The sequence below is a fragment of the Triturus cristatus genome, chromosome 5_1, assembly GCF_964204655.1.
Source record: "Triturus cristatus chromosome 5_1, aTriCri1.1, whole genome shotgun sequence".
NCBI lineage: Eukaryota > Metazoa > Chordata > Amphibia > Caudata > Salamandridae > Triturus > Triturus cristatus.
In genome coordinates this window covers 27,686,858-27,710,401 of record NC_140587.1, presented here as the reverse complement: position 1 = coordinate 27,710,401, position 23,544 = coordinate 27,686,858, and the positions used below count along the sequence as shown (strand labels likewise).

Sequence of the window (23,544 nt, the reverse complement as noted above, 5' to 3'; positions counted from 1 at the left end):
CTTCTATGGCCTTCTGTGATAAGCTGGACTGGTATATGATGTCCACTAATGTAAGCGGGCACCGTGCACCAGTCCATACAACCCTTATGGTGATTTAAGAGGTCTTAGACAACTGTTAAAGCTCTCTAAGTAGTAGCTGTGGAGAGCAGCCTTCAGGCTAAGTCTTGAAGGAGTATAAAGCAGTGTGTTGTATCAGAATGCAATCTTATAGGATAGATTAAATGGAAAAGAACCACACAAAGTATTTTTAATAATATGTATATATTATATGACACTATCTAGTACATTACAAAAGTTCCTAAACCGAGATAGACACAAAGCACACAATACTTTATCAAATAAATCACAGTTAATAGCACTAATGCACAGTGGGCCCCAGAGGGGATCAAAACATATACTAAGAAAGTCGCATAAGAACCACCACTCGAGTCAGGACAATGTCGAGAGGATATAGAATCTAAGGGACCCCAAGGAACCACTAAAGATGAGTAGATAGGGACCCCCCGGTGAGTGCATGCACTGTGGGAACACTACTGCGGGCTCCGTACAACTCTACGCATAAGTCGCGGTGGAGTTTTAAAGATTAAGGACACTTCCCTGTCTTCCCAATGATATAACAGAAAATACCCAAAACAACTTTGTCAGATGACGTCAGGTAAATATTCGTAAGATAGCCAATTTGAGAAATATCTATATAAAGAGAATGATAATTTGAATTTTGAAAAAGTCTTAGTGAACAGTAGGATTAAATAAAACACCTGTGCAATGAGTGCTTTGTAGGAAATGAGCAATCATTCTAAAATGTAAAGAGACGAGAGTCTCTGAATCTGACGCATATGTAACCCACTACACATTACCCAGAACAGCTCATCTCATTTTTCTACCAATTATTGCAGCACTAGTTTGCTCAGGACATAACTGTAACATATTTGTCCAGTGTAAGGAGGACTTTTCAGCAGATTTCTAGAGGAAAATATTGTTGCATTAATGTAAGAGACTTACCTACTCATTTGAAGGAGGACAGTGAATAAAATCTCACAGGAAATGGTTGATTTCCTTCATGGACTTTTAGCTGCATAGCTAATTTGGGGTTCTGCATATGGCTGATATTCCATGACGTAAAATAATCCAGCTGCTTCACCCATGGTGTCATTGTTGAGTAAATGATGCTAAAACTTGTTGAATATCAGTTGCCTGATCTGAGTGATGGATCTGCCACTAACTCTGTTAGAGACATTACTGTGGCAGTCTGCTGAACAAAGGGAGTCGCCTTTCACTTAAGGATTAGTAACATTTACTTCACCCAGCATATTTGACAGAGTAGACATGCAGTCATTGGCAGTGTACTCCCACTTTGTGGGTGCATCTGTAGTGTCCACACTTTGAGATGGAAATTCCACTAGCGCAGAAAATCCACTGGCAGAGGAGGGCATTTGTGGATTTTCCATTGAAGTGTTTTTGTCCATAGTGCTGATATCTGCTAAGTTGAAAAAACAGCTACTGATGCAGGACAACTCTATCTTTGATGGAGTTTCCTTCTCTGTCTTGGCAGAGAAAGAAAATGCACCACAATGTGTGTAATCTCTGGATTTGCCAACATATCTACAATTGATTTACGCATTATATAAATTCAACCTGATGGATTTTGATAGACAATCTGCAGTTTAATTTGCTAACCTGTGATTGCAAGATGTATTTTTTATGTAAACAAATGTGTTTTCCACAGTCGAATGTGCCATTGAACCAAAATCAAGAGTCAACTGTGGCTTCGGAGGAATCACCAAAGAGCAGTGCAATGTAAAAGGCTGCTGCTATGATGACAGCAAACCGGGAACCATCTGGTGCTTCAATCCACTTCAGCCGAACGGTAAGGTGCTAAGAAGAAGGACGTCTGTGTTTTCAATTTCCGGTTTCTTGTAAAACAGTTGAGGATATTTTGAAATATTAAATGATTGACTAGATTTGAACAGCGAAATATCCCTCTTTGTAGAACACATGCCAAATTCACATAAGAAACTACTGACACAATGGCCTCCAGCATACTCTCTATGCAGTACAGGAAAGCTTGACTTGGAATACTTCGAAGTTGGTATCACTTCTATGGCCTTCTGTGATAAGCTGGCCTGGTATATGATGTCCACTAATGTAAGCGGGCACCGTGCACCAGTCCATACAACCCTTATGGTGATTTAAGAGGTCTTAGACAACTGTTAAAGCTCTCTAAGTAGTAGCTGTGGAGAGCAGCCTTCAGGCTAAGTCTTGAAGGAGTATAAAGCAGTGTGTTGTATCAGAATGCAATCTTATAGGATAGATTAAATGGAAAAGAACCACACAAAGTATTTTTAATAATATGTATATATTATATGACACTATCTAGTACATTACAAAAGTTCCTAAACCGAGATAGACACAAAGCACACAATACTTTATCAAATAAATCACAGTTAATAGCACTAATGCACAGTGGGCCCCAGAGGGGATCAAAACATATACTAAGAAAGTCGCATAAGAACCACCACTCGAGTCAGGACAATGTCGAGAGGATATAGAATCTAAGGGACCCCAAGGAACCACTAAAGATGAGTAGATAGGGACCCCCCGGTGAGTGCATGCACTGTGGGAACACTACTGCGGGCTCCGTACAACTCTACGCATAAGTCGCAGTGGAGTTTTAAAGATTAAGGACACTTCCCTGTCTTCCCAATGATATAACAGAAAATACCCAAAACAACTTTGTCAGATGACGTCAGGTAAATATTCGTAAGATAGCCAATTTGAGAAATATCTATATAAAGAGAATGATAATTTGAATTTTGAAAAAGTCTTAGTGAACAGTAGGATTAAATAAAACACCTGTGCAATGAGTGCTTTGTAGGAAATGAGCAATCATTCTAAAATGTAAAGAGACGAGAGTCTCTGAATCTGACGCATATGTAACCCACTACACATTACCCAGAACAGCTCATCTCATTTTTCTACCAATTATTGCAGCACTAGTTTGCTCAGGACATAACTGTAACATATTTGTCCAGTGTAAGGAGGACTTTTCAGCAGATTTCTAGAGGAAAATATTGTTGCATTAATGTAAGAGACTTACCTACTCATTTGAAGGAGGACAGTGAATAAAATCTCACAGGAAATGGTTGATTTCCTTCATGGACTTTTAGCTGCATAGCTAATTTGGGGTTCTGCATATGGCTGATATTCCATGACGTAAAATAATCCAGCTGCTTCACCCATGGTGTCATTGTTGAGTAAATGATGCTAAAACTTGTTGAATATCAGTTGCCTGATCTGAGTGATGGATCTGCCACTAACTCTGTTAGAGACATTACTGTGGCAGTCTGCTGAACAAAGGGAGTCGCCTTTCACTTAAGGATTAGTAACATTTACTTCACCCAGCATATTTGACAGAGTAGACATGCAGTCATTGGCAGTGTACTCCCACTTTGTGGGTGCATCTGTAGTGTCCACACTTTGAGATGGAAATTCCACTAGCGCAGAAAATCCACTGGCAGAGGAGGGCATTTGTGGATTTTCCATTGAAGTGTTTTTGTCCATAGTGCTGATATCTGCTAAGTTGAAAAAACAGCTACTGATGCAGGACAACTCTATCTTTGATGGAGTTTCCTTCTCTGTCTTGGCAGAGAAAGAAAATGCACCACAATGTGTGTAATCTCTGGATTTGCCAACATATCTACAATTGATTTACGCATTATATAAATTCAACCTGATGGATTTTGATAGACAATCTGCAGTTTAATTTGCTAACCTGTGATTGCAAGATGTATTTTTTATGTAAACAAATGTGTTTTCCACAGTCGAATGTGCCATTGAACCAAAATCAAGAGTCAACTGTGGCTTCGGAGGAATCACCAAAGAGCAGTGCAATGTAAAAGGCTGCTGCTATGATGACAGCAAACCGGGAACCATCTGGTGCTTCAATCCACTTCAGCCGAACGGTAAGGTGCTAAGAAGAAGGACGTCTGTGTTTTCAATTTCCGGTTTCTTGTAAAACAGTTGAGGATATTTTGAAATATTAAATGATTGACTAGATTTGAACAGCGAAATATCCCTCTTTGTAGAACACATGCCAAATTCACATAAGAAACTACTGACACAATGGCCTCCAGCATACTCTCTATGCAGTACAGGAAAGCTTGACTTGGAATACTTCGAAGTTGGTATCACTTCTATGGCCTTCTGTGATAAGCTGGCCTGGTATATGATGTCCACTAATGTAAGCGGGCACCGTGCACCAGTCCATACAACCCTTATGGTGATTTAAGAGGTCTTAGACAACTGTTAAAGCTCTCTAAGTAGTAGCTGTGGAGAGCAGCCTTCAGGCTAAGTCTTGAAGGAGTATAAAGCAGTGTGTTGTATCAGAATGCAATCTTATAGGATAGATTAAATGGAAAAGAACCACACAAAGTATTTTTAATAATATGTATATATTATATGACACTATCTAGTACATTACAAAAGTTCCTAAACCGAGATAGACACAAAGCACACAATACTTTATCAAATAAATCACAGTTAATAGCACTAATGCACAGTGGGCCCCAGAGGGGATCAAAACATATACTAAGAAAGTCGCATAAGAACCACCACTCGAGTCAGGACAATGTCGAGAGGATATAGAATCTAAGGGACCCCAAGGAACCACTAAAGATGAGTAGATAGGGACCCCCCGGTGAGTGCATGCACTGTGGGAACACTACTGAGGGCTCCGTACAACTCTACGCATAAGTCGCGGTGGAGTTTTAAAGATTAAGGACCCTTCCCTGTCTTCCCAATGATATAACAGAAAATACCCAAAACAACTTTGTCAGATGACGTCAGGTAAATATTCGTAAGATAGCCAATTTGAGAAATATCTACATAAAGAGAATGATAATTTGAATTTTGAAAAAGTCTTAGTGAACAGTAGGATTAAATAAAACACCTGTGTAATGAGTGCTTTGTAGGAAATGAGCAATCATTCTAAAATGTAAAGAGACGAGAGTCTCTGAATCTGACGCATATGTAACCCACTACACATTACCCAGAACAGCTCATCTCATTTTTCTGCCAATTATTGCAGCACTAGTTTGCTCAGGACATAACTGTAACGTATTTGTCCAGTGTAAGGAGGACTTTTCAGCAGATTTCTAGAGGAAAATATTGTTGCATTAATGTAAGAGACTTACCTACTCATTTGAAGGAGGACAGTGAATAAAATCTCACAGGAAATGGTTGATTTCCTTCATGGACTTTTAGCTGCATAGCTAATTTGGGGTTCTGCATATGGCTGATATTCCATGACGTAAAATAATCCAGCTGCTTCACCCATGGTGTCATTGTTGAGTAAATGATGCTAAAACTTGTTGAATATCAGTTGCCTGATCTGAGTGATGGATCTGCCACTAACTCTGTTAGAGACATTACTGTGGCAGTCTGCTGAACAAAGGGAGTCGCCTTTCACTTAAGGATTAGTAACATTTACTTCACCCAGCATATTTGACAGAGTAGACATGCAGTCATTGGCAGTGTACTCCCACTTTGTGGGTGCATCTGTAGTGTCCACACTTTGAGATGGAAATTCCACTAGCGCAGAAAATCCACTGGCAGAGGAGGCCATTTGTGGATTTTCCATTGAAGTGTTTTTGTCCATAGTGCTTATATCTGCTAAATTGAAAAAACAGCTACTGATGCAGGACAACTCTATCTTTGATGGAGTTTCCTTCTCTGTCTTGGCAGAGAAGGAAAATGCACCACAATGTGTGTAATCTCTGGATTTGCCAACATATCTACAATTGATTTAAGCATTATATAAATTCAACCTGATGGATTTTGATAGACAATCTGCAGTTTAACTTGCTAACCTGTGATTGCAAGATGTATTTTTTATGTAAACAAATGTGTATTCCACAGTCGAATGTGCCATTGAACCAAAATCAAGAGTCAATTGTGGCTTCGGAGGAATCACCAAAGAGCAGTGCAATGTAAAAGGCTGCTGCTATGATGACAGCAAACCGGGAACCATCTTGTGCTTCAATCCACTTCAGCCGAACGGTAAGGTGCTAAGAAGAAGGACGTCTGTGTTTTCAATTTCCGGTTTCTTGTAAAACAGTTGAGGATATTTTGAAATATTAAATGATTGACTAGATTTGAACAGCGAAATACCCCTCTTTGTAGAACACATGCCAAATTCACATAAGAAACTACTGACACAATGACCTCCAGCATACTCTCTATGCAGTACAGGAAAGTTTGACTTTGAATACTTCGAAGTTGGTATCACTTCTATGGCCTTCTGTGATAAGCTGGCCTGGTATATGATGTCCACTAATGTAAGCGGGCACCGTGCACCAGTCCATACAACCCTTATGGTGATTTAAGAGGTCTTAGACAACTGTTAAAGCTCTCTAAGTAGTAGCTGTGGAGAGCAGCCTTCAGGCTAAGTCTTGAAGGAGTATAAAGCAGTGTGTTGTATCAGAATGCAATCCTATAGGATAGATTAAATGGAAAAGAACCACACAAAGTATTTTTAATAATATGTATATATTATATGACACTATCTAGTACATTACAAAAGTTCCTAAACCGAGATAGACACAAAGCACACAATACTTTATCAAATAAATCACAGTTAATAGCACTAATGCACAGTGGGCCCCAGAGGGGATCAAAACATATACTAAGAAAGTCGCATAAGAACCACCACTCGAGTCAGGACAATGTCGAGAGGATATAGAATCTAAGGGACCCCAAGGAACCACTGAAGATGAGTAGATAGGGACCCCCCGGTGAGTGCATGCACTGTGGGAACACTACTGCGGGCTCCGTACAACTCTACGCATAAGTCGCGGTGGAGTTTTAAAGATTAAGGACCCTTCCCTGTCTTCCCAATGATATAACAGAAAATACCCAAAACAACTTTGTCAGATGACGTCAGGTAAATATTCGTAAGGTAGCCAATTTCAGAAATATCTATATAAAGAGAATGATAATTTGAATTTTGAAAAAGTCTTAGTGAACAGTAGGATTAAATAAAACACCTGTGTAATGAGTGCTTTGTAGGAAATGAGCAATCATTCTAAAATGTAAAGAGACGAGAGTCTCTGAATCTGACGCATATGTAACCCACTACACATTACCCAGAACAGCTCATCTCATTTTTCTGCCAATTATTGCAGCACTAGTTTGCTCAGGACATAACTGTAACATATTTGTCCAGTGTAAGGAGGACTTTTCAGCAGATTTCTAGAGGAAAATATTGTTGCATTAATGTAAGAGACTTACCTACTCATTTGAAGGAGGACAGTGAATAAAATCTCACAGGAAATGGTTGATTTCCTTCATGGACTTTTAGCTGCATAGCTAATTTGGGGTTCTGCATATGGCTGATATTCCATGACGTAAAATAATCCAGCTGCTTCACCCATGGTGTCATTGTTGAGTAAATGATGCTAAAACTTGTTGAATATCAGTTGCCTGATCTGAGTGATGGATCTGCCACTAACTCTGTTAGAGACATTACTGTGGCAGTCTGCTGAACAAAGGGAGTCGCCTTTCACTTAAGGATTAGTAACATTTACTTCACCCAGCATGTTTGACAGAGTAGACATGCAGTCATTGTGAGTGTACTCCCACTTTGTGGGTGCATCTGTAGTGTCCACACTTTGAGATGGAAATTCCACTAGCGCAGAAAATCCACTGGCAGAGGAGGGCATTTGTGGATTTTCCATTGAAGTGTTTTTGTCCATAGAGCTTATATCTGCTAAGTTGAAAAAACAGCTACTGATGCAGGACAACTCTATCTTTGATGGAGTTTCCTTCTCTGTCTTGGCAGAGAAAGAAAATGCACCACAATGTGTGTAATCTCTGGATTTGCCAACATATCTACAAATTATTTACGCATTATATAAATTCAACCTGATGGATTTTGATAGACAATCTGCAGTTTAATTTGCTAACCTGTGATTGCAAGATGTATTTTTTATGTAAACAAATGTGTATTCCACAGTCGAATGTGCCATTGAACCAAAATCAAGAGTCAACTGTGGCTTCGGAGGAATCACCAAAGAGCAGTGCAATGTAAAAGGCTGCTGCTATGATGACAGCAAACCGGGAACCATCTGGTGCTTCAATCCACTTCAGCCGAACGGTAAGGTGCTAAGAAGAAGGACGTCTGTGTTTTCAATTTCCGGTTTCTTGTAAAACAGTTGAGGATATTTTGAAATATTAAATGATTGACTAGATTTGAACAGCGAAATACCCCTCTTTATAGAACACATGCCAAATTCACATAAGAAACTACTGACACAATGGCCTCCAGCATACTCTCTATGCAGTACAGGAAAGTTTGACTTTGAATACTTCGAAGTTGGTATCACTTCTATGGCCTTCTGTGATAAGCTGGCCTGGTATATGATGTCAACTAATGTAAGCGGGCACCGTGCACCAGTCCATACAACCCTTATGGTGATTTAAGAGGTCTTAGACAACTGTTAAAGCTCTCTAAGTAGTAGCTGTGGAGAGCAGCCTTCAGGCTAAGTCTTGAAGGAGTATAAAGCAGTGTGTTGTATCAGAATGCAATCTTATAGGATAGATTAAATGGAAAAGAACCACACAAAGTATTTTTAATAATATGTATATATTATATGACACTATCTAGTACATTACAAAAGTTCCTAAACCGAGATAGACACAAAGCACACAATACTTTATCAAATAAATCACAGTTAATAGCACTAATGCACAGTGGGCCCCAGAGGGGATCAAAACATATACTAAGAAAGTCGCATAAGAACCACCACTCGAGTCAGGACAATGTCGAGAGGATATAGAATCAAAGGGACCCCAAGGAACCACTAAAGGTGAGTAGATAGGGACCCCCTGGTGAGTGCATGCACTGTGGGAACACTACTGCGGGCTCCGTACAACTCTACGCATAAGTCGCGGTGTAGTTTTAAAGATTAAGGACCCTTCCCTGTCTTCCCAATGATATAACAGAAAATACCCAAAACAACTTTGTCAGATGACGTCAGGTAAATATTCGTAAGATAGCCAATTTGAGAAATATCTATATAAAGAGAATGATAATTTGAATTTTGAAAAAGTCTTAGTGAACAGTAGGATTAAATAAAACACCTGTGTAATGAGTGCTTTGTAGGAAATGAGCAATCATTCTAAAATGTAAAGAGACGAGAGTCTCTGAATCTGACGCATATGTAACCCACTACACATTACCCAGAACAGCTCATCTCATTTTTCTGCCAATTATTGCAGCACTAGTTTGCTCAGGACATAACTGTAACGTATTTGTCCAGTGTAAGGAGGACTTTTCAGCAGATTTCTAGAGGAAAATATTGTTGCATTAATGTAAGAGACTTACCTACTCATTTGAAGGAGGACAGTGAATAAAATCTCACAGGAAATGGTTGATTTCCTTCATGGACTTTTAGCTGCATAGCTAATTTGGGGTTCTGCATATGGCTGATATTCCATGACGTAAAATAATCCAGCTGCTTCACCCATGGTGTCATTGATGAGTAAATGATGCTAAAACTTGTTGAATATCAGTTGCCTGATCTGAGTGATGGTTCTGCCACTAACTCTGTTAGAGACATTACTGTGGCAGTCTGCTGAACAAAGGGAGTCGCCTTTCACTTAAGGATTAGTAACATTTACTTCACCCAGCATATTTGACAGAGTAGACATGCAGTCATTGTGAGTGTACTCCCACTTTGTGGGTGCATCTGTAGTGTCCACACTTTGAGATGGAAATTCCACTAGCGCAGAAAATCCACTGGCAGAGGAGGGCATTTGTGGATTTTCCATTGAAGTGTTTTTGTCCATAGAGCTTATATCTGCTAAGTTGAAAAAACAGCGACTGATGCAGGACAACTCTATCTTTGATGGAGTTTCCTTCTCTGTCTTGACAGAGAAAGAAAATGCACCACAATGTGTGTAATCTCTGGATTTGCCAACATATCTACAATTGATTTACGCATTATATAAATTCAACCTGATGGATTTTGATAGACAATCTGCAGTTTAATTTGCTAACCTGTGATTGCAAGATGTATTTTTTATGTAAACAAATGTGTTTTCCACAGTCGAATGTGCCATTGAACCAAAATCAAGAGTCAACTGTGGCTTCGGAGGAATCACCAAAGAGCAGTGCAATGTAAAAGGCTGCTGCTATAATGACAGCAAACCGGGAACCATCTGGTGCTTCAATCCACTTCAGCCGAACGGTAAGGTGCTAAGAAGAAGGACGTCTGTGTTTTCAATTTCCGGTTTCTTGTAAAACAGTTGAGGATATTTTGAAATATTAAATGATTGACTAGATTTGAACAGCGAAATACCCCTCTTTGTAGAACACATGCCAAATTCACATAAGAAACTACTGACACAATGGCCTCCAGCATACTCTCTATGCAGTACAGGAAAGTTTGACTTTGAATACTTCGAAGTTGGTATCACTTCTATGGCCTTCTGTGATAAGCTGGCCTGGTATATGATATCCACTAATGTAAGCGGGCACCGTGCACCAGTCCATACAACCCTTATGGTGATTTAAGAGGTCTTAGACAACTGTTAAAGCTCTCTAAGTAGTAGCTGTGGAGAGCAGCCTTCAGGCTAAGTCTTGAAGGAGTATAAAGCAGTGTGTTGTATCAGAATGCAATCTTATAGGATAGATTAAATGGAAAAGAACCACACGAAGTATTTTTAATAATATGTATATATTATATGACACTATCTAGTACATTACAAAAGTTCCTAAACCGAGATAGACACAAAGCACACAATACTTTATCAAATAAATCACAGTTAATAGCACTAATGCACAGTGGGCCCCAGAGGGGATCAAAACATATACTAAGAAAGTCGCATAAGAACCACCACTCGAGTCAGGACAATGTCGAGAGGATATAGAATCTAAGGGACCCCAAGGAACCACTAAAGGTGAGTAGATAGGGACCCCCCGGTGAGTGCATGCACTGTGGGAACACTACTGCGGGCTCCGTACAACTCTACGCATAAGTCGCGGTGGAGTTTTAAAGATTAAGGACCCTTCCCTGTCTTCCCAATGATATAACAGAAAATACCCAAAACAACTTTGTCAGATGACGTCAGGTAAATATTCGTAAGATAGCCAATTTGAGAAATATCTATATAAAGAGAATGATAATTTGAATTTTGAAAAAGTCTTAGTGAACAGTAGGATTAAATAAAACACCTGTGTAATGAGTGCTTTGTAGGAAATGAGCAATCATTCTAAAATGTAAAGAGACGAGAGTCTCTGAATCTGACGCATATGTAACCCACTACACATTACCCAGAACAGCTCATCTCATTTTTCTGCCAATTATTGCAGCACTAGTTTGCTCAGGACATAACTGTAACGTATTTGTCGAGTGTAAGAAGGACTTTTCAGCAGATTTCTAGAGGAAAATATTGTTGCATTAATGTAAGAGACTTACCTACTCATTTGAAGGAGGACAGTGAATAAAATCTCACAGGAAATGGTTGATTTCCTTCATGGACTTTTAGCTGCATAGCTAATTTGGGGTTCTGCATATGGCTGATATTCCATGACGTAAAATAATCCAGCTGCTTCACCCATGGTGTCATTGTTGAGTAAATGATGCTAAAACTTGTTGAATATCAGTTGCCTGATCTGAGTGATGGATCTGCCACTAACTCTGTTAGAGACATTACTGTGGCAGTCTGCTGAACAAAGGGAGTCGCCTTTCACTTAAGGATTAGTAACATTTACTTCACCCAGCATATTTGACAGAGTAGACATGCAGTCATTGGCAGTGTACTCCCACTTTGTGGGTGCATCTGTAGTGTCCACACTTTGAGATGGAAATTCCACTAGCGCAGAAAATCCACTGGCAGAGGAGGGCATTTGTGGATTTTCCATTGAAGTGTTTTTGTCCATAGAGCTTATATCTGCTAAGTTGAAAAAACAGCTACTGATGCAGGACAACTCTATCTTTGATGGAGTTTCCTTCTCTGTCTTGGCAGAGAAAGAAAATGCACCACAATGTGTGTAATCTCTGGATTTGCCAACATATCTACAATTGATTTACGCATAATATAAATTCAACCTGATGGATTTTGATAGACAATCTGCAGTTTCATTTGCTAACCTGTGATTGCAAGATATATTTTTTATGTAAACAAATGTGTATTCCACAGTCGAATGTGCCATTGAACCAAAATCAAGAGTCAACTGTGGCTTCGGAGGAATCACCAAAGAGCAGTGCAATGTAAAAGGCTGCTGCTATGATGACAGCAAACCGGGAACCATCTGGTGCTTCAATCCACTTCAGCCGAACGGTAAGGTGCTAAGAAGAAGGACGTCTGTGTTTTCAATTTCAGGTTTCTTGTAAAACAGTTGAGGATATTTTGAAATATTAAATGATTGACTAGATTTGAACAGCGAAATACCCCTCTTTGTAGAACACATGCCAAATTCACATAAGAAACTACTGACACAATGGCCTCCAGCATACTCTCTATGCAGTACAGGAAAGTTTGACTTTGAATACTTCGAAGTTGGTATCACTTCTATGGCCTTCTGTGATAAGCTGGCCTGGTATATGATGTCCACTAATGTAAGCGGGCACCGTGCACCAGTCCATACAACCCTTATGGTGATTTAAGAGGTCTTAGACAACTGTTAAAGCTCTCTAAGTAGTAGCTGTGGAGAGCAGCCTTCAGGCTAAGTCTTGAAGGAGTATAAAGCAGTGTGTTGTATCAGAATGCAATCTTATAGGATAGATTAAATGGAAAAGAACCACACAAAGTATTTTTAATAATATGTATATATTATATGACACTATCTAGTACATTACAAAAGTTCCTAAACCGAGATAGACACAAAGCACACAATACTTTATCAAATAAATCACAGTTAATAGCACTAATGCACAGTGGGCCCCAGAGGGGATCAAAACATATACTAAGAAAGTCGCATAAGAACCACCACTCGAGTCAGGACAATGTCGAGAGGATATAGAATCTAAGGGACCCCAAGGAACCACTAAAGGTGAGTAGATAGGGACCCCCCGGTGAGTGCATGCACTGTGGGAACACTACTGCGGGCTCCGTACAACTCTACGCATAAGTCGCGGTGGAGTTTTAAAGATTAAGGACCCTTCCCTGTCTTCCCAATGATATAACAGAAAATACCCAAAACAACTTTGTCAGATGACGTCAGGTAAATATTCGTAAGATAGCCAATTTGAGAAATATCTATATAAAGAGAATGATAATTTGAATTTTGAAAAAGTCTTAGTGAACAGTAGGATTAAATAAAACACCTGTGTAATGAGTGCTTTGTAGGAAATGAGCAATCATTCTAAAATGTAAAGAGACGAGAGTCTCTGAATCTGACGCATATGTAACCCACTACACATTACCCAGAACAGCTCATCTCATTTTTCTGCCAATTATTGCAGCACTAGTTTGCTCAGGACATAACTGTAACGTATTTGTCCAGTGTAAGGAGGACTTTTCAGCAGATTTCTAGAGGAAAATATTGTTGCATTAATGTAAGAGACTTACTTACTCATTTGAAGGAGGACAGTGAATAAAATCTCACAGGAAATGGTTGATTTCCTTCATGGACTTTTAGCTGCATAGCTAATTTGGGGTTCTGCATATGGCTGATATTCCATGACGTAAAATAATCCAGCTGCTTCACCCATGGTGTCATTGTTGAGTAAATGATGCTAAAACTTGTTGAATATCAGTTGCCTGATCTGAGTGATGGATCTGCCACTAACTCTGTTAGAGACATTACTGTGGCAGTCTGCTGAACAAAGGGAGTCGCCTTTCACTTAAGGATTAGTAACATTTACTTCACCCAGCATATTTGACAGAGTAGACATGCAGTCATTGGCAGTGTACTCCCACTTTGTGGGTGCATCTGTAGTGTCCACACTTTGAGATGGAAATTCCACTAGCGCAGAAAATCCACTGGCAGAGGAGGGCATTTGTGGATTTTCCATTGAAGTGTTTTTGTCCATAGTGCTTATATCTGCTAAGTTGAAAAAACAGCTACTGATGCAGGACAACTCTATCTTTGATGGAGTTTCCTTCTCTGTCTTGGCAGAGAAGGAAAATGCACCACAATGTGTGTAATCTCTGGATTTGCCAACATATCTACAATTGATTTACGCATTATATAAATTCAACCTGATGGATTTTGATAGACAATCTGCAGTTTAATTTGCTAACCTGTGATTGCAAGATGTATTTTTTATGTAAACAAATGTGTTTTCCACAGTCGAATGTGCCATTGAACCAAAATCAAGAGTCAATTGTGGCTTCGGAGGAATCACCAAAGAGCAGTGCAATGTAAAAGGCTGCTGCTATGATGACAGCAAACCGGGAACCATCTGGTGCTTCAATCCACTTCAGCCGAACGGTAAGGTGCTAAGAAGAAGGACGTCTGTGTTTTCAATTTCCGGTTTCTTGTAAAACAGTTGAGGATATTTTGAAATATTAAATGATTGACTAGATTTGAACAGCGAAATACCCCTCTTTGTAGAACACATACCAAATTCACATAAGAAACTAATGACACAATGGCCTCCAGCATACTCTCTATGCAGTACAGGAAAGTTTGACTTTGAATCCTTCGAAGTTGGTATCACTTCTATGGCCTTCTGTGATAAGCTGGCCTGGTATATGATGTCAACTAATGTAAGCGGGCACCGTGCACCAGTCCATACAACCCTTATGGTGATTTAAGAGGTCTTAAGACAACTGTTAAAGCTCTCTAAGTAGTAGCTGTGGAGAGCAGCCTTCAGGCTAAGTCTTGAAGGAGTATAAAGCAGTGTGTTGTATCAGAATGCAATCTTATAGGATAGATTAAATGGAAAAGAACCACACAAAGTATTTTTAATAATATGTATATATTATATGACACTATCTAGTACATTACAAAAGTTCCTAAACCGAGATAGACACAAAGCACACAATACTTTATCAAATAAATCACAGTTAATAGCACTAATGCACAGTGGGCCCCAGAGGGGATCAAAACATATACTAAGAAAGTCGCATAAGAACCACCACTCGAGTCAGGACAATGTCGAGAGGATATAGAATCTAAGGGACCCCAAGGAACCACTAAAGGTGAGTAGATAGGGACCCCCCGGTGAGTGCATGCACTTTGGGAACACTACTGCGGGCTCCGTACAACTCTACGCATAAGTCGCGGTGGAGTTTTAAAGATTAAGGACCCTTCCCTGTCTTCCCAAGGATATAACAGAAAATACCCAAAACAACTTTGTCAGATGACGTCAGGTAAATATTCGTAAGATAGCCAATTTGAGAAATATCTATATAAAGAGAATGATAATTTGAATTTTGAAAAAGTCTTAGTGAACAGTAGGATTAAATAAAACACCTGTGTAATGAGTGCTTTGTAGGAAATGAGCAATCATTCTAAAATGTAAAGAGACGAGAGTCTCTGAATCTGACGCATATGTAACCCACTACACATTACCCAGAACAGCTCATCTCATTTTTCTGCCAATTATTGCAGCACTTGTTTGCTCAGGACATAACTGTAACGTATTTGTCCAGTGTAATGAGGACTTTTCAGCAGATTTCTAGAGGAAAATATTGTTGCATTAATGTAAGAGACTTACCTTCTCATTTTGAGGATGACAGTAAAAAAAATCTCACAGGAAATGGTTGATTTCCTTCATGGACTTTTAGCTGCATAGCTAATTTGGGGTTCTGCATATGGCTGATATTCCATGACGTAAAATACTCCAGCTGCTTCACCCATGGTGTCATTGTTGAGTAAATGATGCTAAAACTTGTTGAATATCAGTTGCCTGATCTGAGTGATGGATCTGCCACTAACTCTGTTAGAGACATTACTGTGGCAGTCTGCTGAACAAAGGGAGTCGCCTTTCACTTAAGGATTAGTAACATTTACTTCACCCAGCATGTTTGACAGAGTAGACATGCAGTCATTGGCAGTGTACTCCCACTTTGTGGGTGCATCTGTAGTGTCCACACTTTGAGATGGAAATTCCACTAGCGCAGAAAATCTACTGGCAGAGGAGGGCATTTGTGGATTTTCCATTGAAGTGTCTTTGTCCATAGTGCTTATATCTGCTAAGTTGAAAAAACAGCTACTGATGGAGGACAACTCTATATCTGATGGAGTTTCCTTCTCTGTCTTGGCAGAGAAGGAAAATGCACCACAATGTGTGTAATCTCTGGATTTGCCAACATATCTACAATTGATTTACGCATAATATAAATTCAACCTGATGGATTTTGATAGACAATCTGCAGTTTCATTTGCTAACCTGTGATTGCAAGATGTATTTTTTATGTTATCAAATGTGTTTTCCACAGTCGAATGTGCCATTGAACCAAAATCAAGAGTCAATTGTGGCTTCGGAGGAATCACCAAAGAGCAGTGCAATGTAAAAGGCTGCTGCTATGATGACAGCAAACCGGGAACCATCTGGTGCTTCAATCCTCTCCAGCCAAGTGGTAAGGTGCTAAGAAGAAGGACGTCTGTGTTTTCAATTTCCGTTTTATTGCAAAACAATTGAGGCTATTTTGAAATATCAAATGATTAACTAGATTTGGACACCCAAATTCTCCTCTTTATGGAACACATGCCAAATTCACATAAGAAACTACTAACACAATGGTCTCCACCACACTATCTATGTGGTACAGTAAAGTTTGACTTTGAATAATTCGGAGTTGGCATCACCTGTATGACCTTCTGTAAGAAGCGTGCCTGGTATATGATATCCACTAATGTAAGTGGGCACCTTGCACCGGTCCAGACAACACTTATGGTGATGTAAGAGGTCTTAGACAACCTCAGAAGCTCTCTAAGTGGTAGTGGTGGGGAGCAGCCTTCAGGCTAAGTTTTGAAGGAGTGTAAAGCAGGTTTTTTTACAAGAATGATTGGCGCATTCCCAAACACGTGGGGTATGTCCCCCGGGCATCAGATGTGAAGTCCTTCGAAAAGGTTTCTCAAGATAAAAAGTAGGATGAGGAAGGTTTTTTTTATGAAATTTCAATGAAAACTTTATTGGTGTTTTGACATTATGCAAAGAACTTCATTTCCCATAATCCTTTATGGAAAAACATGTCATTCGAGTTCATTGTGATAATATGTGATCCCAATGCATTTCGGCACTAATGCCTTCGTCAGGGGATTTTCTAAAAATAATAAATGTAGATGATTACTATCATGTGTGTATTACACGAGGGTTTGTTTTTTCCCAGACGTGGTGAAGGTGCGAGAAAGTAAAGAGAAATGAAGAAAAATGGCGAGGTAAAATGATCTAGAAGCGGGAGGCGTTTTGGAAAAAGTGCAAGACCTAGGTGAATAGTCCGTGATATTAGAGTTATTGCGAGTTAGAAAAGTGAAGGAGTAAAAAATTTTTGGGGGCTTATAATAGGACTGTAACTTGTGGTTATCCAGGCGATATTTGGTGCAAACTAGTAATAAAGTCATGTGCAATGTTAAGACGGTTACGGGTGGGAACGGTAAATAAGATGCAAAAAAAAGTAAAGAGGAGTGACCTGATTTGAAGTTGAAAGATTAAGTTTTGCAAAACGACATTACGCGTGTGGTCATGCATAAGTTTACTAGGGCATAGGGTAATTTTATTAGCGTCTTAAGACATCGTGCAAGTGCTTTTTTAAGGAATTAACGCTTACCGTGTGTTAGTCAAAGAGAGCGAGACCGCCGTTGTTGACTTCCGTGTCGAGATCGTAATCTCGCGATGTGTCGAATGATGTGGCTGTGTATGCTCGACTTGTTATAGCGTGAAGGGATAGAAAAAAAGATATAGAAAAAAGACTAATGGAAAGGGTGATTGGGTTGCGAGTTATAAATCAAAAAAATTTAATAAGAGGGATGTGTTGTGAACTATGGGAAAAAACATACATGTAAATATGAAAAATAAAGCGAGAAGGATGTTAAAAAAATGGTGAGAGAATGTCGCACGGGAACAGAAAGGAGATGATAGTGTGTAACCTGTAACTGCAAATGTTGTGAAAGTGAGAATATGGGAACATTTTCATAGACAATTACTGAACATGACTATGATATGTATTGAAGGGCAGTATTGACATCTGGACCATATTACAAAACGTATCAACATGGTAAAGTTAGGAAACAGAAAATAAGAACAATTCATCATAGGTAACATAAAAATTCCATTCGATCGTTCATTCCGAACGGTTTCATAGAGTTTAAGAGATAAATCCAATAGTTCTCTCGCTGTAACAGGAAGTTATGGTTGTCTCTTCCTTCTTTTCTGGAAATTATTTCGAGAATACAGAATTTGAGCTGGCTGATGTTGTGGCCGGCTTCTAAGAAGTGTTGAGTCACAGTAGATTTCATCTGTTTGGTTCTGATATTAGATTTGTGTTCGTTCAACCTAATCTTGATTTTCCTCTCGGTTTGCCCTACGTAAGTTTTCCCACATGGGCATTTGAGCATGTAAACAACGTTGGCAGTGTCACATGTTGCTGTTAATCTGATTTTGATTTTGTTCCCTTTCATGGGATGGGTAATGTAATCACCTTTAATGACGCTGTTGCAGTTGTTGCAATTTAAACATGGTAAGGTGCCTTTGTGTGTAGAAGATGTAGATGCTTGTTCGGTATGTTTTAGGATTTCTCCAATGTTTCTGTTTCTAGTATAAGCAAAAATGGGTTCTTGGTCGAAGATGTGATTGAAGTCTTGTTCCAACCTTAGTAATTGCCAATGTTTTTTGATTATACGTTTGTAAGGGAGACTCATGGTAGAGAATTTGGAGACGACCGTGAGTTGGTTTTTGGTAGGTTTGATTTGAGTATTGAGAAGTTGGTTCCTACTCATGGATGCTGAACGTTCCTTCGCTTGCTGTAGTACTTGGTCTGGGTAACCGCGAGACCTGAATCTTTGTTCAAGGGTGTTGAGTTGGTCTGTGACTTTGTTAGGATCGGAGACTATTCTTTTGACTCTCAACATTTGTGAGTAGGGAAGGTGTTGTTTAAGAGGTTGAGGATGAAAGCTTTGATAGTGGAGGGTATTGTTTCTGTCTGTAGTTTTTCTGTATAGGTCTGTTTCAAATCCAGTGGATTTTTTGGTGATTTGCACATCCAGAAATGAAATAGAATGTGGATGGATGTTGAAGGTAAATTGTATGCGTTGATCCACTTGATTGAGTTTCTCTAATTGATTTTGGAGAATGTTCACAGAGCCTTTCCATATGATGAAAATGTCATCTATGAATCTGAGGTATAATTTCAGATGATTTTTCCATGTTTGTATTGTTAAGATGTTGTCCTCCTCGAAATGATTCATAAAGATATTCGCATAGGCGGGTGCTGCGCAATTTCCCATAGAAGTTCCGGTTAGTTGTTGGAACCATTCGTCATTGCATTTGAAATAGCTGTGTAGGAGGGTAAATTGCATTAGTTCCATGAGAAAGACTTGTAGATTGTGTTGGTAATCAGTGTGTAACAAAGCTTGTTCAATAGCCTCCAGTCCTAATTGATGGGGGATAGAAGTATATAGTGAATTGACATCCACTGTGCATAGAGTGATTTCTTCGTTCTCTGTAATGATGATTTGATTTAGTTTCAAGATAAAATCGGTGGTGTCTTTGATAAAAGATCTCATGGTGTTGACACTGGGCTGTAAATAACGATCAAGGAATTTTCCTACTGGTTCATGAAGACTCCCACATGTAGTGACAATTGGTCGACATGGTGGTTTTATAGGATTTTTGTGAATTTTTGGTACCAAAAATAGTGTAGGACTTTTAGGATTCGGGTGTAGTAGAAATTGTTTAACTTTTTCATTGATGATACCCCTTTCCATGGCATTTTGAACAATGGTTTGTAAAATTTGCATATATTGTACTGTGGGGTTGGATTCCAGTTTCATGTAGGTATTCGAGTCCTGCAGGTGTGCTGTTATCTGGGAGTTGTAATAACTGGTGTTTAGAATGACCAGGGCTCCTCCTTTGTCAGCTTTAGTACAAGTTATGTCTGCTTTCTGTGCTATTGTTTTTAGAATACCTAGTTCTTTAGATGAAAGGTTATTCTGTTTGGATCTTTTCCGACTGTTGAGTTTGGCTATATCATTTTTAACCAGTGATTCAAACAAGTCCAGACTTTTGTGACTGATCGGTGAGACAAAGGTGGTTTTTACATGTAACCCTTTAAGAAGATCTTCTTCTTGTTCTTTGGAGGATTCAAACACATTGTCAAAAAAGTGACGTAGTCTGAGTTTTCTCATCAATTTAAAAAAACTGATGTTGAGTTCAAGAGAATTGGTGCCCGTAGTTGGTACAAAGGATGTACCTTTTTGAAGAATTTTTAATTCGATGTCCTTGAAATGGTAATCCGAGATCTTGGCTGTCATTGTGCGCGTTTGTGGTTGTTCCTTGTCTTTGTCCTTGTTTTTTTCAATATTTTGATTACGGGTCGGAGATATAATGTAGATTTCCTCTAGAGTTTCTACTTCAGGAAACTACCAGCCACTCCCCACCTTGATTTGGATAAATTATCACAGCCACTAAGTAAACTTCCAACTTCTTGTATTAATGTTTGGTATATCAATAGCCACACAGTTCGCTTGTGTGAGTGATGCAATCTTTTTGGCTGACTTCAGGGACTTCACTAGGGCTACCCTTAGCCTTCCATTTGCCCATATTCCAAGGAGACCTCTATCAGATAACCAGACGACACATAAACCAAGGAGCAAACCTTATGAGAACAGTAGCAGATAAATGGGTAAAACATTCCCTTTGATTTTATGACAGCTGACCCAAACAATAATGAAAGAATAAAAGGACTACAGTACCTGCTGCATTTGTGCTTCAGCAAATTAGTTTACATCAAAAACCCATAGCATTATTCCGAGAGCCAAGTTTGGTGGCCCAGCCCAGGCTCTTCTGGGATCTGCCAGATTGTGGGCAGCATGCGTCCGTTGCCGCGGGACAGCGGCACAATTTGCAGCATGAGAGGTGCCGCAGGGCATGCTTGGGAGTGTAGTTCTACCTTTCCTTGGTTGCTCCACACACAGAGTGGCACCCTAGATGGCAGCAGGCTCCACAGACTTCACCAGCGCCGCAGGACAGTGGCATACTTTTCAGTGCGAAATGGGCCGCAGGGCAGGCAGGGTAGGGTAGTTCCTCCTCTCCCTGGTCGCTCCACACGCACAGTCGCAACTCAGATGGCAGCAGGCTCAGCAGACTTCACACAATTGATATAATATTAAGATATAATATATTTGCAGCGTCATAAATAAGTCTTTGGACCTAAAAAGTCCCATTGACAAAATTGTTTAACTATATCAAAAAAAAAAAAAGTCATGTCAGCTACTGTGTTTTGCCCAAATGAACACTCATTTGTTGATGATCCATTTCTAAAGGGCTGAACTCATTTCCCGTCAGCTGGCTGCACACATTTACCAAACCCCGCCCGGGACTGTGGGTTGTCGTGCTTCATTACAGATGTTACAGTCTCTGCACATAAACCAGCTGCTTGTCCAATAACCATTAGTCATAGCTGATTCCTATCAGTTAGTTATCAATATCAGTTAGTGACTCAAACACATCACAAGAGACACAAAAGAGTTTATTGGTCTGGGAAGTAACAGTAAACTTTATGTTTTACCTACTTTTACATGTGTTTGTTTTTAGGTCTAAATCGTCCAACTGCCTGTCAATTAAATTGGAAATAGGGCTCAGTTCATTATATTTTTACTTTTTGTGTACGAATAGACAGTGATTGTTTCATTTTTATTCCAGTTTTGAGTGTTTTGGCACAAATTTAAATGTGCATGTATAAATGAGTACCAGAGAAGTACTACATGGCTTACTCAGCATTACTTTGTAATTAAACTCTGTAGAGTCCAAATCTTTATAAAAATGAGTTTTAAACTGGGAGAAACACGTTTGAAAATCAAGTAATAATTCTGGTCCTTTTCACTGACAGAATCAAAGGTCCAGGTTTATAAACATTTCATGCAGTGCAGCAAGGCAACTCAGTGGCTGCATTACGTTTTATTGAGACATCAATAAAGCACCATATTTACAGAAATGTGGTGCTTTTCTGCTGCCTACATTTCTAATGCCTGGAACCCATGAAGGCATTATTGGAAGCCAAGTGTGCCCGCCTTATAGTAGGGAATGTTTTTCTGCGTGAAAAAGGGAAACTTCCTGCACCAAACCAATCCTTAAAGGCATTTTCCTTTTTCTCAATGGGGTGTGGAATGCATTATACAAAGCAAAAGGAAGTCACAGGGAGAAATAGATACATTTCTCCTCTTTAAGCCTAAACGGCTTGCTAGTTTAAAAATATCTTGGACTAGAACAACAATCATAGTGGTTCACATCTACCTTTGCTGAACTTACAACAAAGATTCAGAAAGGTAAAGTTTTCACGCTAAACTTTTCTTTACCACCTCAAATTTCAACTGTGATTGGGCTTTGAAGCTGCTGCGCGAGACAATATTTCAAATGTCCATGCTTTCATATATGACATTTAACTAAGCAATCATTGTATGCCACAATGATATAACAGAAAATCCTGAAAACAAATTTGTCAAATCATATCAGATAAATATTCATAAGATAGCCAATTTGAGAAATATCTATACAAAGAGAAGGACAATTTGAATTTTGAAAAAGTCTTAGTGAACAGTAGGATTAAACAAAATACCAGTGTAATGAGTGCTTTGTAGGAAATGAGCAATAATTCTAAAATGTAAAGAGACGAGAGTCTCTGAATCTGACGCATATGTGACCCACTACACATTACCCAGAACAGCTCATCTCATTTTTCTACCAATTATTGCAGCACTAGTTTGCTCAGGACATAACTGTAACGTATTCGCCCAGTGTAAGGAGGACTTTTCAGCAGATTTCTAGAGGAAAATATTGTTGCATTAATGTAAGAGACTTACCTTCTTATTTTGAGGATGACAGTAAATAAAATCTCACAGGAAATGGTTGATTTCCTGCGTGGACTTTTAGCTGCATAGCCACTTTGGGGTGCTGCATATGGCTGATATTCCACGATGTAAAATACTCCAGCTGCTTCACCCATGGTGTCCTTGTTGAGTAAATGATGCTAAAACTGGTTGAATATCAGTTGCCTGATCTGAGTGATGGATCTGCCACTAACCCTGTTAGAGTCATTACTGTGGCAGTCTGCTGAACAAAGGGAGTCGCCTTTCACTTAAGGATTAGTAACATTTACTTCACCCAGCATGTTTGGCAGAGTAGACATGCAGTCATTGGCAGTGTATTCCCAATTTGTGGGTGCATCTGTAGTGTCCACACTTTGAGATGGAAATTCCACTAGCGCAGAAAATCCACTGGCAGAGGAGGGCATTTGTGGATTTTCCATTGAAGTGTCTTTGTCCATAGTGCTTAGATCTGCTTAGGTGAAAATAAAACTACTGGCGCAGGACAACTCGATCTTTGTTGAAGTTTCCAACTCTGTCTTGGCAGAGAAGGAAAATGCACCACCATG

At 39.4% G+C, this 23,544-nt stretch overlaps 1 protein-coding gene across 1 annotated transcript in view; it reads left to right on the top strand.

The window, feature by feature from the left end:
- LOC146829994 (uncharacterized) overlaps window positions 1-23,544 on the top strand; it is a 135,976-nt gene that overhangs the window by 71,940 nt on the left and 40,492 nt on the right. Inside the window, exons 23-30 of the mRNA XM_085604237.1 lie at window positions 1,727-1,867; window positions 3,822-3,962; window positions 5,917-6,057; window positions 8,012-8,152; window positions 10,107-10,247; window positions 12,202-12,342; window positions 14,297-14,437; window positions 16,393-16,533. Of these exons, the coding sequence (XP_085460363.1) occupies window positions 1,727-1,867; window positions 3,822-3,962; window positions 5,917-6,057; window positions 8,012-8,152; window positions 10,107-10,247; window positions 12,202-12,342; window positions 14,297-14,437; window positions 16,393-16,533 (1,128 nt within the window). The remainder of the gene's footprint in view (window positions 1-1,726; window positions 1,868-3,821; window positions 3,963-5,916; window positions 6,058-8,011; window positions 8,153-10,106; window positions 10,248-12,201; window positions 12,343-14,296; window positions 14,438-16,392; window positions 16,534-23,544) is intronic.